The sequence below is a fragment of the Pleurodeles waltl genome, chromosome 8 (genome assembly GCF_031143425.1).
Source record: "Pleurodeles waltl isolate 20211129_DDA chromosome 8, aPleWal1.hap1.20221129, whole genome shotgun sequence".
NCBI lineage: Eukaryota > Metazoa > Chordata > Amphibia > Caudata > Salamandridae > Pleurodeles > Pleurodeles waltl.
The window spans coordinates 162481869-162496429 of NC_090447.1; the positions used below are offsets into that span (position 1 = coordinate 162481869).

At 44.7% G+C, this 14561-nt stretch overlaps 1 protein-coding gene across 4 annotated transcripts in view; it reads right to left on the reverse strand.

Annotated features, from left to right (window-relative positions):
- The window catches only part of GRM5 (glutamate metabotropic receptor 5), a 1150672-nt gene that overhangs the window by 1096171 nt on the left and 39940 nt on the right, over nucleotides 1-14561 (reverse strand). For all 4 annotated transcript variants that reach the window (XM_069204006.1, XM_069204004.1, XM_069204003.1 and 1 more), the window contains exon 2: nucleotides 3133-4012. In XM_069204006.1, the coding sequence (XP_069060107.1) occupies nucleotides 3133-3811 (679 nt within the window). In that variant the 5' untranslated portion in view covers nucleotides 3812-4012. The remainder of the gene's footprint in view (nucleotides 1-3132; nucleotides 4013-14561) is intronic.

Genomic DNA, 14561 nt, shown 5'->3' on the forward strand with positions numbered 1-14561 from the left:
TCTCGCTCCGCAGCACTCGAGCGTTACCGCTCGTGAAAGGTGAAAGATAAACGGCACCGCAGAGTAAAGACCTCCACAGCACCGCCTGCGTGCCCTGAACACTTTAACGCTCCATCTTATCGCTAAGATGTCACTTACCAAATTCTTGAAGGGAATAAAGGCAAAGGGAAAATATGGATCGTGATATTTTTCAATGGGAATAAACGCCTGGTCGTGGTTTACATGATACATTTAACCTCAATGATCGTCTCATGAATACTGTATGGGGCCCTGCTACTTCGTTTTAAATGTACGGCAGTGTGCCTTTGATGGCTCGTCGAGCAAGGCCTTCTTCCACTTCACAAAAGCGCTCTCTCCCTGCGCTCTCACGACGCAGCATCTTCACAGTCGCCCTTCAGACTGCGCCACTCGTCCTTGGACTGCTTCATTAGTGTGCGCGCCGTGACCTGCAGCTCGCTGCTTTCTGTTGATAATGGTTTTGTCGATTCTCAGTCTGCTGAGATGGCTGGGACATGGCCAGTGTTTGGTCCGGGACAAGGCACTTCTAAGCGGCTGTCTAGGGCACCACCTGCAGGTGGCACCAGAGCGCACTCCCGGGCAACAAACCTGTGCCACATCCTGGTGGCCGGTGGGATAATGTTTCTCTGCAAAGGGCGAATGAAATCATTTCTTCTTGGCCCGACCTCAAGAGAATACATTTGTAAAAGTACACAAATGAAGCATCGATGCTTAAGGTTGTTCAAGTTGTTCCTAAGTACTAGTTCAGTCTTAATACTGAGGATTGCGCACAGTTTGAACGACTGATTTACATATATGAGTGGTAGGTACTCACATATCTAAGAAGTAAATGATGACACAACATAGTCATTCAAAAACAACAGCATGCCATGTCATTTTCAATAAAGCAAACACCATTACACCTTCAGTTGCGAAAATTATCAAAAATGTCCTTTAATAAGTTTGTTAACGTTCAGCTGCACCAAAGGTATAGTAAAAGCATTAATTAAAAAAATTAATGGAAAACAAAATAAAATCCTGATGGCTACTGTTTCATTGAACGGTGGCTACAAAAACTCCTGAACTTTCACAATGATTCTCCTTTGTAAAGAGTGCCTACAAATATTTTGAGATGAGTGTGCGTGGCTTACTCTTGTACTCTGGTTTACTCTTGTTTTACAGGAGTAAGCCAGGAGTACACCTGGTTTAGTAGCATATCTGGCTACTCCTGTAACGTTTGCTCTGCGGCGTTTTGTTTTATGTAATTCTATATTATGCATATTCTATAATAAAAATGTGACATTAATCTAGGCTGTTTTGTGATTCGTTCCGATGTGCTATGCTACATTACAGGTTATGGTTATACTATTTATAGGTTATGGCATGTTATGCTATCATGTATATATATATATATATTATGCTCCATTAAGCTATCGTGTGCTATGCCATGTGTCACTTTTTGTTACGTCTCTGGAGTTTTTTATAGCACAAATTGACCCAAGGGTTTTATATGTTCGAAATGTATATAATAGGGTTTTCTAAGACATATGCTATGCTACACTATTCTATGCTTTGTAGCGCTATACAGATTCGTAAAGGACAATGGGGGTGATTCTGACCCCGGCGGTCAGAGACCGCCGACAGGCCGGCGGGAGCACCGCCGACAGGCCGGCGGTGCCCCGCAGGGCATTCTGACCGCGGCGGTTCGGCCGCGGTCAGATGCGGAAAACCGGCGGTCTCCCGCCGGTTTTCTGCTGCCCTTGTGAATCCTCCATGGCGGCGGAGCGCGGGGATTCTGACACCCCCTACCGCCATCCTGTTCCTGGCGGGTCTCCCGCCAGGAACAGGATGGCGGTAGGGGGTGCCGCGGGGCCCCTGGGGGCCCCTGCAGTGCCCATGTCAATGGCATGGGCACTACAGGGGCCCCCCGTAAGAGGGCCCCACTTTGTATTTCAGTGTCTGCTATGCAGACACTGAAATACGCAACGGGTGCCACTGCACCCGTCGCACCTTCCCACTCCGCCGGCTCAATTCTGAGCCGGCGTCCTCGTGGGAAGGATGATTTGCCCTGGGCTGGCGGGCGGCCTTTTGGCGGTCGCCCGCCAGCCCAGGGCAAGTCCCAAAATACCCTCAGCGGTCTTTCGACCGCGGAGCGGTATTTTGGTGGGGGAAGTCTGGCGGGCGGCCTCCGCCGCCCGCCAGACTTAGAATGACCCCCAATGTCTGCAATGCTTTATCAGCCTGGAGCTGTACAAAACACCATCTTCCATTTGAGAGAAAGCAGTAAGAATCATTATGTGGTTGAGGCCAGGTACAGACACATAGGAAGCATCTCTAGGCGTATGGCCTGGAGAGACTAGTGGCTGATATCGAGACATTACTGGTTCCCGTGATCAAAAAGAGAAGTTTAGTAGAAACTACTTGCACGTGGCTACCGAATTTCATTGGCTCCAAGCAGGATATGCTAAGAAGGATGTGCAAAAAGGGTAGAGACTGAAAACATTCTTGCACACTATCGTCCCATCATGAAAGGAATGTGTTCAGCAAGGGGGCTTGGTACACATCTGCTTCATTGCACACACTCCGTAGTTAATCCAAGACAGTGTGGGCCTCCCAGATAGGCTTTGAGATGTGCAGTGCCGATCAATTTGCAAACCTCCCTATTTACAATGCCTCAAATCTGTAATACATCTGAGCTTTCCTACTGAAAAAGGTTTACGTACCCCCTTAGGTCTAGATTTTAACCTTAACACATAACCCGAACAATGTAGGGTTGTTCATCACAGTTCACTTTCGGGAAATGGTAGATTGCAGTCACAGAGGGCTCCACAGCAGTGCATTATGAATCAAAACATTCTGCATCAGGTCAGTGAAAACTGTGCTTGCAGCCTCTGTCTCGGTTTAAAACGCAAAGTATGTGCTTATATGTTTCAGACATCAAAAAAACCTGTGCCTAAAGTGAAGCAGAAACACCAGAAACATATGCGGAAATATCTGTAACCTCAGAAAATATTTTTAAGAAAAACATTAAATTCGAAAAGCGTGAAAAAAAGGAATGCAATCATTATTATTTGCTGTGCACACCAAGGGTCTAATTACTTTGAAGAATACAACACTGAAAACAGGGTTTCTTACCTTCAGTGTGTACTGCAGACACGTAGGTCCAGTTGTACCGTTTGACAATGTCCACCATCGCCCGAGCTTGCTGTGCATCAGAAGGTACAACCCTCATGAAGTATTTGAATAGAGTTTTGTCACTGAGATCCATACTTGTTGCAGAATAGGCAATCTGAGGTATGTTGAAGAGCTGCAGCAAGTTCTGCACTTGGATCGCCACGGAGCTGGAGCCAGGCCCAATCACCCCAACTATGGGTTTCTTGACTTTGAACGGAGCAGAAGATCCATCGACGCATTTCACAAGCCCTTCTTCTTCATCACTGGATATAAGGGAATCCCTGATGAACTCAATGCTTTGCTCAAGCGCCACAGCTGAATGCCAACATGAATCCCGGATTTCACAGCCAAGGGTTATATTTGGCAGTATTGCCGGGTCTGCATTAATTCGGTCAAGAGTGTGAAGCATCGCCTCAACCCGTTGTATGCCATACTGCTCCCTTACCTCTCCACACTTCCTCTCGTGGACCTTCTCAACGGTTGGCTGGTGGTGGACAGAAAAAAGAGCCCCGATGATGATATCACCAGGCACGTGGGCAACCACTCTCCGTTCATTGGACTGGGCAGAAACCAAGACCCCAATGTTCCCACGGGCATCTTCCTTAAACCAGAGGATGGCAAGGAGCAAAAAGAGGACCATCTTAGGTAGTGATTTAAGCTGGTAGAGACAGCATAGTTGACTTCAATGATGGGAGGATTAAGAATCGTTATCAAGTATTTCGATGAGGATGGGAAGTGCCTCGTTGTTAATCAAGCATTGCCACAGGCTGATGGAAGGTATGCTATAATAATCCCAAACACATTGCAGAGACGTCTTATATGTAAACATAATCCTCAGAACCTTAAAAAATGAAGAACATGTGAATTAGATGAACAGTATAAAACTTAGCAGGAAAGATCAAGAGGTAAACATTTTTAAAAACCTATTCTACAATACATTAACTTGTCCCCACTTAAAGCAGTTATATGCATTCCCTCAGTATATTTTCTTATGATGATCCTCATACCTAATTTTGTGAAGAACATCCTACAAACATTACAACAAGATTTTTTGATCAACGTTATTCATATGACACCAACCCCAGAGCTTTCCATTTTTAGAATAAACAAACCACCGTTCAATGTAATTTTGTGTGAGGTATTTGTTCCATAAATTATATACAGTCTCATGCCTTGCATGTGATTCCCTGTTGAATTTGATGTCAATGGAATTCTCTTGAAGAAATATTTAGAAAAAGACGAATGGAAGTTTACATCAAAGGTTTGAACATATGCCTACATTACTAAATCATTTTCTCATAGCTATAAAAAAAGTTTCAAGGCTTGGCTCAAATATGAGTAAATGTCCATTAAAATGTATCAATGTGTCTGAATTATGATTAGCTGGGGGCTGATTCACAAAGATGTTCACCTTAGTAGGTGTGGAATACTTTTGTCATACGTCAGTCTTATCTCTGAATTTCAAGAAATCCCAAATTATGAATGAAATGTTTTTTTGAATTGTGTCAATAGAAAGACGTAACAGTAAGTAGGGAAAACAATCAGTAGTCAGTCAACACGCTTGTGCAAGAAAGGTCTAGGGAGCTGATGAACATCTGTTGATGTACCTTTTTCTGCATGCAGCATCTGTGGAAGACACAATCTCTTTCCAACTTTCCATCTAGGCCTGTAGCATTCTCAAGGTTTTTACAAGGGTGGATGACCAAGCAGGTGCTAACTCTATTAATGTCATAACCAGGGTACAACTATGTTAATCATATTAATTTTTTTAACGAATAGCAGCACTAAACAAATAGCTAATGAGATTGGTTAAACTGCCTACCCAAGTGGCATACATTTTATCTGAGGACCCTATTCAGCAGCCTTAAAGGTATGCTCTTTAGAGGCAGTAGTTTAACAACAAGTGTTGCATTAGCTTATATCTATCGCCAACCGCATAATTTTTATGGGGAAATATAATGGTTGTTTTGGCATTGACAAATATTAGTTTACGACACCGGCTAGAAAGGCATATGAAGTACAATGACTGACCTGGGAATTGTTTTAGGTCTGCTGCCTATATTTTCATATACTGTGCTGATCGTTTCTCTTTCATTTCTCATTTAATGAGTTATTGGTCAAATTCTTGAACTATACTGGATGAGAGTTTTGTTGCACCAAAATCGCCTACTTTGAATTCTAGTGATACATTTTGTTGCAAATTCCTTCTGGCCAACCGATTCCCCCAGAATATTTGCTTAGCGTCCTCTGGATCTATGGCCTCTGCTGTGTAATGGGACATTCTAACTAGGCCACAGGAGCTTGTGATTTGCTAAAAAAAATTGTACGTTTGCCTGTCTTCTGTGCAACACCTATTTACAACAAGACTGACCTATTAAGTGTAAGCCCACCAAATTCAAGCTGAGATATTATTAACTGACATCCTGTTAGGTTACTGTAAAGTGTTAAAAACACTTAGGACCTCATTACAACCCTGGCGGTCTAAAAACTGCCAGGGCTGCGGTGGCGGTCGGATTGCCACCAATGTGGCAGTCCGACAGCCACATTATGACCGTGGTGGTTGCACCACAGTTGGACGGCCAGCACCACCAGTTCTCCTCCACTGGAGGGGCTGGCGGCACTGGCGGTCCTAATCTTCCAGGGCAGCGCTGAGATTACTAGTCCCTTTTCCACCGGCAATTACACGGTGGTAACCCCACATGTAAAGGCTGGCAGAGACAGGGTGCCTTCAGAGGGGCCCCTGCACTGCCTAAGGAGTTGGCATGGGCAGTGTAGGGGCCCCCCTGGCCAGCCCCCTCATTATTTGCACTGTCTGCTTTGCTTTGCAGACAGTGAAAATCTTGACGGTGCTGGTGTACCCAGTGGGAAACTCTTAATGGGGCCTGTGGGAAGGGGACCGCACTGGAGATAAGCTGAATGCGGGAGTTTGGCGGACAGCCTTTTCCATCCATCAAACTCATAATGACCCCCTTAGTGCTGTTATAAGGGTGTCCATTGAAAAGGTACCTAAATATTCTTCAACTGCATGTTTACTAGCAGGGAGAGTGCATTAGCATCTCTTTAAAATTTTTTACTCAACCCTATAATAGTGTTAACGAGTGGCAATTACTAATATAACAATCATTATAGATGTTAATTGGGAAACGTTGAATTTGAATCTTTAGAAATAATTTGAAGTAGCTGCTTTTTTCAAAAGACATGTTATTATTCACTCAAGGGTAATATCCAATCATCTCATGGCAATAGTCGAGTAGCCATTTGCTGAGCTTCTAAATGATATTATACAAAAGGCAGCAGATGGGAGGTGATCTTCATTAGTCTGCAAGAAACTGGCAATTAGATACAAAGTGTCAACCATAACCTCTGGGAACGGGCTGATGAGACTGAACAGTACTGCACCAGGGAATTTGTGTTCATCCGTCACAAAGGTGGAGAAAACAGCAGGTCATATCCATTAAAGATACAACCTCAACAAGGTTGGCTTAGGTATTTGGTACCCACACTATGACAAAAGCCGTACCATATGGACAGTCCATCTGAATAAAAAGAATCATCAACCGTTCCTGTGCATTCTTGCCCTCTCTGAACTTGGAAACACTCCCTAAGAGTACTTCTGCAGACAAGCACATAGGACAAAACTTCCAAAAGTAAATGAAAATGTCCCCACTATCAGAACCAACATAGCCCCTGCATGAGTTTTTAAGCATGCTCAGGACTACATTGATTCCGCTACATCAGTCTATCGACTAGTCTATCCACCCTCCCGAAACTTTCAACAAAAACAGCCTTCAGGTTTGTTCCACTACAATATTTTTTTCTTCAGAAAATGATCGAATTTGGAACATAAAACTATTCACCGTGCAAAAACACCAGGTTCAACCTGGCTATATGTTCTTATGATTCAGCCTCAAAAGTGCTTCTGAGCAATGGTCAACCCTTCCCCATAGACTAAGATTACGATTTAATTGCCGTTTCCCATGCAATAGTTTTTCTTTTTACATTTTTAGGATTTTAATTGAATCTGCTCCGCACTTCTAAATTTATGTACCCACCAACCTCACAATTTGTTCTTGTTTTCTTGTGTTTGTCTACTGCTTGTATCCTAGGTTACAGGAGGTTACTGTATATTGAAAGCTATTTATTTTTGCAGATCTTTGTGTTTGGGTATTGAGTGAGCTTCATCTTAGCCCATGTTGAAGCTGCCATCTGTCTCTCTTGTTAACCTACAGCTTGATACTTGGCATATTTGTTTTTCCTATTGATTTCTGACAATGCTTACACGACTTCTATCAGTGTCAGGTGTTTTATTTTCATTAAAGGAAAGGGTGATACAGACAAAGCCTTTTTTGTATTTTAGTCTTTTTCTGAAACAGTGGGCTTGATGAACGTGTTGGTGTATGTTAGTAGGTCAGTTTGCATATCATGATGGTTGGTTGAATGCAGGATGCTGTATGGTGGGGGCTGTGCTGGCACATAATGAGTTTGTCCATGATGATGGTTTTCTGGATATAAAATGGTGGTTGTATTGGGAGATGGAGCATATACTAGAATTTGTATCAGCGTGTTAAATATATAATATTAAAAACAGCTTTTTGACTGTGCCAGTCTGCTTGTCCTTACGAATTAAAGCCAGAACGCAGTCTGGCAAGTCTAAATGTAAGGGGCTAGGATTTACTTTGTAACAATGGCAAATCTTAAAGGAGACAGAAGACAATAATTTAAGAAGTTACTCATTGCAAGATATTGGATTCATTTATAATTTGGAGCGAATTGCAGATCTTCACATTTCTGGAGAAAGGTATAAATAGGGAGTATGGTCCACCGGTTGAATTTCCTCCACCATATCATTCCTATAGTGGAGAACATTCAACTGGTGGAATCTACTCTAAACTTAAGAGTTTTCACCTGAACTTGGAGAATTATAGGTTCCCCCTAAACTCTAAACGAGGTCCATGGGATTTTCAATGAGACATTTTCCAAATGTGTTACTGAATGTTTATAATGCATCTATAAATTAAAAATCTGAGCCCTCATTGTACAAGCTATCTAGACAGGAGCACACAAAACAGTCGATGGCAATGCACAGCTATTCTGCCTTTTGTTAAGCTTTTGAAAAGAAAGTCTAAACGTGCTTGGTATTTTCCATAACTAATGGTGTTTTGCATTACCACTGTTGCTTACTCCCGTGGTGGATAAGCAAGATGGCCACCATTTCTTCAACTTTGAAATGGGGCTCCTCTACATTTGATACTCAGAAGGGACTGGCATAAATAATCCATACATGATCGAATCTGCCTGCCATGTTTTGTTGCTCCAAGTGGACAACTTCAATGCTTTCTTTACACATCCTACGGGTATCTTTTGCTATTCGCTCACATGTTAATACTGGGATAAGAATAATAATTCTGTCTGTACCTAAGTAGGATATTGAGATACGTGAAGAAGGCACTGTGTAGGTTCCTTCCTTGTTTCTAGACATTTTCAGCCAATGAGTGATTTGTGTTTCCATCCTGAAGAAGTTAATGAACTAACTAGAACCAAGTTTTTTTTCAGTAATCCGGAACTGTCACAGCAGAGTCCCTATTGACCTCTCATGTGTCCGTGTTTTCTCAATCTAGATAAGTAAAATGTTGTTTCAGTATGTTGATTAACTATTGATTTCCTGTCCAAGACTAAGTTACTGTCAGCACACTTCTTTCAAAACACGCAGAGAACACGAAATTGTTAACATACATTGTAGGGAAAGTGTCATTTTTGTCAGGCCAACTTTCGTATTTGCTAAAGCAAGATTTGTGTTGCAATTCAGAAAATCGTTAGGGTGCTGCAGACAAGTGACAATGTGGATACAGAAAGAACTGTCCTTTTTATGAGTGATTCTTTATCATTTCCACTTTGCCTTCTCACTTTAACAACTACCCAAATGTTTGCACTATGGGCCATTCAACTTGAGTGATCTTTTTGCTGGCCTGGTAGATATTTGTATCGCTGACAATTTCTGCAAGCTGGAGAAACAATTCATTGTCTCCTATTGGAGACCTAATGAAAAAAATGGTAAATTTCTGCACATCTATGAGAATGCCTCAAAACGTAAACATTTATGGGTGGCTAAGGCTTGCAATCAGAGTCTACTTGGAACTGACCAAGACATGTCAAGCGAACATGGAGAGCAGCTACTTTAGTAAATTCCAGGAAAAGCTTAAAATTCCCCTTAAAATTGTTAACTGAAGAGAGGCCAATGGAATTGCAAGTAAGTGTTAGGTTTGAAACCATTATTCCCCCAAATGCACTGCTAGTGATCACACGCAATATGGTAAATTACATCATTAATGTCTCCACTGGTGACATCGAGATGTTGCTTTTAAAATGAAATCAATAATAAATATTTCTGTGATTACAAGCAAAACACTTTGGGATCTATTCACAAAGGCATTTGGAGTACGTACATTAGTACTACTGTTATACTCTTTTACATACTCTTATATGTCTTTGTAAATTAGACCCAAAACGTCTAAAATGGGAATATTCAGGGAACATTATATTTTTTTGCTTGAATCTTTTTATTCTCTTTTTTGTCTTTCCATCGAGATATTACAAATACATCTCATATACATTAGCTATTGTATACTGTTGGACCTGGCCTTTTTACAGGGTCATCACCAAACGTTTTGCCTCCTTCCTCCTATTTCTTCTGACCTGTTGTTGTTGGCTTTTGAACTCTGGGCACTTTACCACTGCTAACCAGTGCTAAAGTGCATATGCTCTCTGTGTAAATTGTACTGTTGATTGGTTTATCCATGATTGGCTATTTGATTTACTTGTAAGACCCTAGTAGAGTGCTCTATATGTGCCTAGGGCCTGAAGATTAAATGCTACTAGTGGGCCTGCAGCACTGGTTGTGCCACCCACTTAAGTAGCCCCTTAACCTTGTCTCAGGCCTGCCATTGCAAGGCCTGTGTGTGCAGTTTCACTGCCACTTCGACTTGGCATTTAAAAGTACTTGCCAAGCATAAAACCCCCCTTTTTCTACATATAAGTCACCCCTAATGTGTGCCCAAGGTAACCCCTAGAGCAGGGTGCGGTGTGGGTAAAAGGCAGGACATGTACCTGTGTAGTTTATATGTCCTGGTAGTGTAAAACTCCTAAATTCGTGTTTACACTACTGTGAGGCCTGCTCCCTTTATAGGCTAACATTGGGGCTGCCCTCATACATTGTTGAAGTGGTAGCTGCTGATCTGAAAGGAGTAGGAAGGTCATATTTAGTATGGCCAGAATAGTAATACAAAATCCTGCTGACTGGTGAAGTTGGATTTAATATTACTATTTTAGAAATGCCACTTTTAGAAAGTGAGCATTTCTCTGCACTTAAATCTTTCTGTGCCTTACAATCCACGTCTGGCTAGGTTTAGTTGACAGCTCCTTGTGCATTCACTCAGACACACCCCAAACACAGGGTACTCAGCCTCACTTGCATACATCTGCATTTTGAATGGGTCTTCCTGGGCTGGGAGGGTGGAGGGCCTGCCCTCACACAAAGGACTGCCACACCCCCTACTGGGACCCTGGCAGACAGGATTGAACTGAAAGGGGACCTGGTGCACTTCTAGGCCCCTCTTTGAAGTCTCCCCCACTTCAAAGGCACATTTTAGTATAAAACAGGGCCTCTGCCCTACCACCTCAGACACTTGCTGGAGAAGAAACCTGAACCAGAACCTGCATCCTGCCAAGAAGAACTGCCTGGCTGCTCAAAGGACTCCCCTGACTGCTTTCTACAAAGGACTGCTGCCTTGCTGTTGGCCTGCTGCCTTGCTGAACTCTTGTCTTGCTGCAGAAGTGCTCTCCAAGGGCTTGGATAGAGCTTGCCTCCTGTTCCCTGAAGTCTCAGGACTTCTTTCTTTCAACTGGACTCCTTGTGCGCCGAAAAATTTGACACACAGCTTGCTCCGCGATGAAAAATTCACTGCACGCCGATCCAGAAAGGTGCCGCTCGACTCGCAAGGAAAAGATCGATGCGATGCCTGCGGTGCAACCGGAACTTTGACGCACGGCCCGCCTGGACAACGCCGCCCGACTCCTAGAGAGGAAATTGACGCAACGCCTGCCGTGAGGGAGAAAATTCCACGCACAGCCCACCGGAACGACACGCAGCCGGACAACAAGCCCAGGAATCCATGCACAGACCCCGGGACATCTGGGAATCCCGCGAACCACAGAGGAGACAGGTCCGCGTGCCGGAAAACAACGCACGTCTTCCCCGAGTGAAAGATAACGACGCACGTCCGTGTGTGAAGGGGCGAAACCGAAGCACACACCATTTTTGTTCCCGGAAAACGATGCCCGTCTCCCCACGTGGAAAATAACGACGTAAGTTCGTGTGTGAAGGAGCGAAACCGACGCACACACCATTTTTCCACACATCTCCTCCTCTTTGGCCCTCTGCGGAGATTTTCCACTCCAAACCAGGTACTTTGTGCTTGAAAGAGACTTTGGGGGTCATTCTGACCCTGGCGGTCATTGAACGCCAGGGTCAACGACCACGAGAGCACTGCCAACAGGCTGGCGGTGCTCTCAAGGGCATTCTGACCGCGGCGGTTTGGCCACGGTCAGAAAGGGACTCCCGCCGGTTTTCCGCTGCCCTCTGGAATCCTCCATGGGGATTCCGACACCCCATACCGCCACCCTGTTCCTGGCGGTTCGCCCGCCAGGAACAGGATGGCGGTATGGGGTGTCGTGGGGCCCCTGGGGGCCCCTGCAGTGCCCATGCCAATGGCATGGGCACTGCAGGGGCCCCCGTAAGAGGGCCCCACAAAGAATTTCAGTGTCTGCTTAGCAGACACTGAAATTCGCGACAGGTGCAACTGCACCCGTCCCACCTTCCCACTCCGCCGGCTCCATTCGGAGCCGGCTTCCTCGTGGGAAGGGGTTTCCCGCTGGGCTGGCTGGCGGCCTTCTGGCGGTTGCCCGCCAGCCCAGCGGGAAAGCCAGAATGGCCTCCGCGGTCTTTCAGAATGAGGCCCTTTGTCTACTTTTTAAAGACTTAAGACACTTTATATCACTTTACAGTGATATGTCTACAAATTCATATTGCATCTTTTCTGCAAATACCCAGATAAATATTATATATTTTTCTAAACACTGTGTGGTGTATTTTTGTGGTGCTATATTGTGTTATTGTATGATTTATTGCAGAAATACTTTACACATTGCCTTCTAAGTTAAGCCTGACTGCTCAGTGCCAAGCTACCAGAGGGTGGGCACAGGATAATTTGGATTGTGTGTGACTTACCCTGACTAGAGTGAGGGTCCTTGCCTGGACAGGGGGTAACCTGACTGCCAACCAAATACCCCATTTCTAACATATACTTGTTGAAGTTACATCATCTGGGGTGTATCATTTATGCTTTTCTTTGCTTTCCAACTGCTATTGTTAGTGATGACATAAATGTTGCAGCGTATCATGCGCCTTCCGCTTACATGGCTGGTAGGAGTATACAGCAAATAATATTTCATTACGTCATTTCTTTAGGTATTTGTCCTACAGCAGATAATAATGGAGAGAAGATTCAGCATAATTTTCAAAATCAATAACAATACAGTAAGTAACAAAACAAGAACTGTAACTGTGACTGGTGTCTACTGTTTCATCACCCGTTCCGTCCCTCACCCGCCAAGGATCCCCAAGGGCATTCTCAGATATTCAATCGAATCATATTGGCGCGCCTTGCAAGGACTCATGTTGCTTATTGTGTCCAATCCCACACACCACAATAAGGGGGTGTCCAGTGTACCACCCAGCCAGGATTTTATCAGCCCACCTCTTTCAGTTAACTCAGCACCTTTCTGTTGGTGTATTCACTGTATGTACCATATGTACGTCAGTTGTTCATCCCTCCCTTGAAGTTCCTGCAACATTGCATCCCAGCTAGTGGCCAAGGGAAATTTCCGTAGTCCCAAGTGATCTTCCCTCCGCAGTGCCACTGCCTCCGACCATATCGCAAACGGCCTCCTCCATGCCTCTAGCGAACAGGGTTCTGCAGATTTCTACCTCTTGGTGATAAGCCGCTTAGCCGTCAAGAGACCTAGATCTAGAAATCTTGTTGACGCTTTATGCTATTTATCTCTGGGAAAAAGGCCTAAGATACACTCCACCCATGTGGTTAGTTGCGGGCGTGTTGTGCATTCTGACAGGTGCGCCAGCACTGCATGCCAATAGGTACCTAATGAGGGACAGGACCATAACATGTGTAGAAGATCGGCCGCCAATAATGTGCATTCAGGGGGTTCTGCGTCTGTATGCTAAAAATACTGATTAATCTTCGCTGGTGTGAGGTACGCTCTTTGTAGGATGTAAAATTGGATCAGGCGGAAGGGCGCATTATGTGGCACATTGATGTGACTCTGCAAGGCAGCCGTTCACTCCCCAGCCGTACAGGGCCTATCCGTGTCACCCTCCCAGCCAGTCCACAGCGAGGCACAGTCATGGATTGTGTGTGTGTGGAGTGCATGTGTGAGCCAACGTACTATAAGGCTGCTGTAGCTCATAACATGCAGGTATTGTATCAGGAGATGCATTGGCGGTTCCGTAGATAAGTCTTCCTAGTGTCTAGACAACAACACTATCAGGGAGGTATGTAGTAGAAATTGTCCCGGTGAGAGGTTTGTCTCCACCGCCAGTGTGTCAAATGGGGTAAGCTTTCCCTCAGTGTACAGATCCCCCAGCGTGTGTATGTCCGCAGCATGCCAGGACTCTAGTTCTGCTGAAGTTGTGTACCTTGGTCCACGAAGGGTGCCCAGTGGGGCTAGTGCCAGCGCATACGAAGTAACTGTGTGGGTGAGGCACAGACTACGACGATAACACTGGTGGGCCACGTCTATCAGGAACAGGTTCAGCGCTTTAGCCCGTGTGGTTGGATGGAACAGATGTAATGTCTCCAAGAGTGACCAGGGCTGTCTCTCTGCTGCCGTGTCCGACAGCTGAAACCCAGAAAGCCATTTGGCCACCCATTGCACCTGGGAGGCTAGGTAGTAGTGCTCGATGTTCGGTACCGCCAGCCTGCCTTTTTCTAGAGGTGAGTATAATTTAGTTAGTACCACCCTACAAAGGCTTTTGTTCCAAGTGAATCCCCTAATTTGTCTGGGACATACAATGGTAGATTGGAGAAACAGTAAAGCAAACATGGAAGGACCATCATTTTCAGGAGTGCTATCCTCCCCATCACAATGAGTGGTGGCGTCTGCCGAAAGGTCATTTGGGCACGGATAGAAGACACTGTTCTCTTGAGATTTCCATCCCGTAGGTCATCCATTGTGTGGTAGACATTAATGCCCAAGTATCGAAAAGTCCGGGGTTGCCAGGGGATGAGCACTCCCGATAGCGTGCGACCCGGATCTAT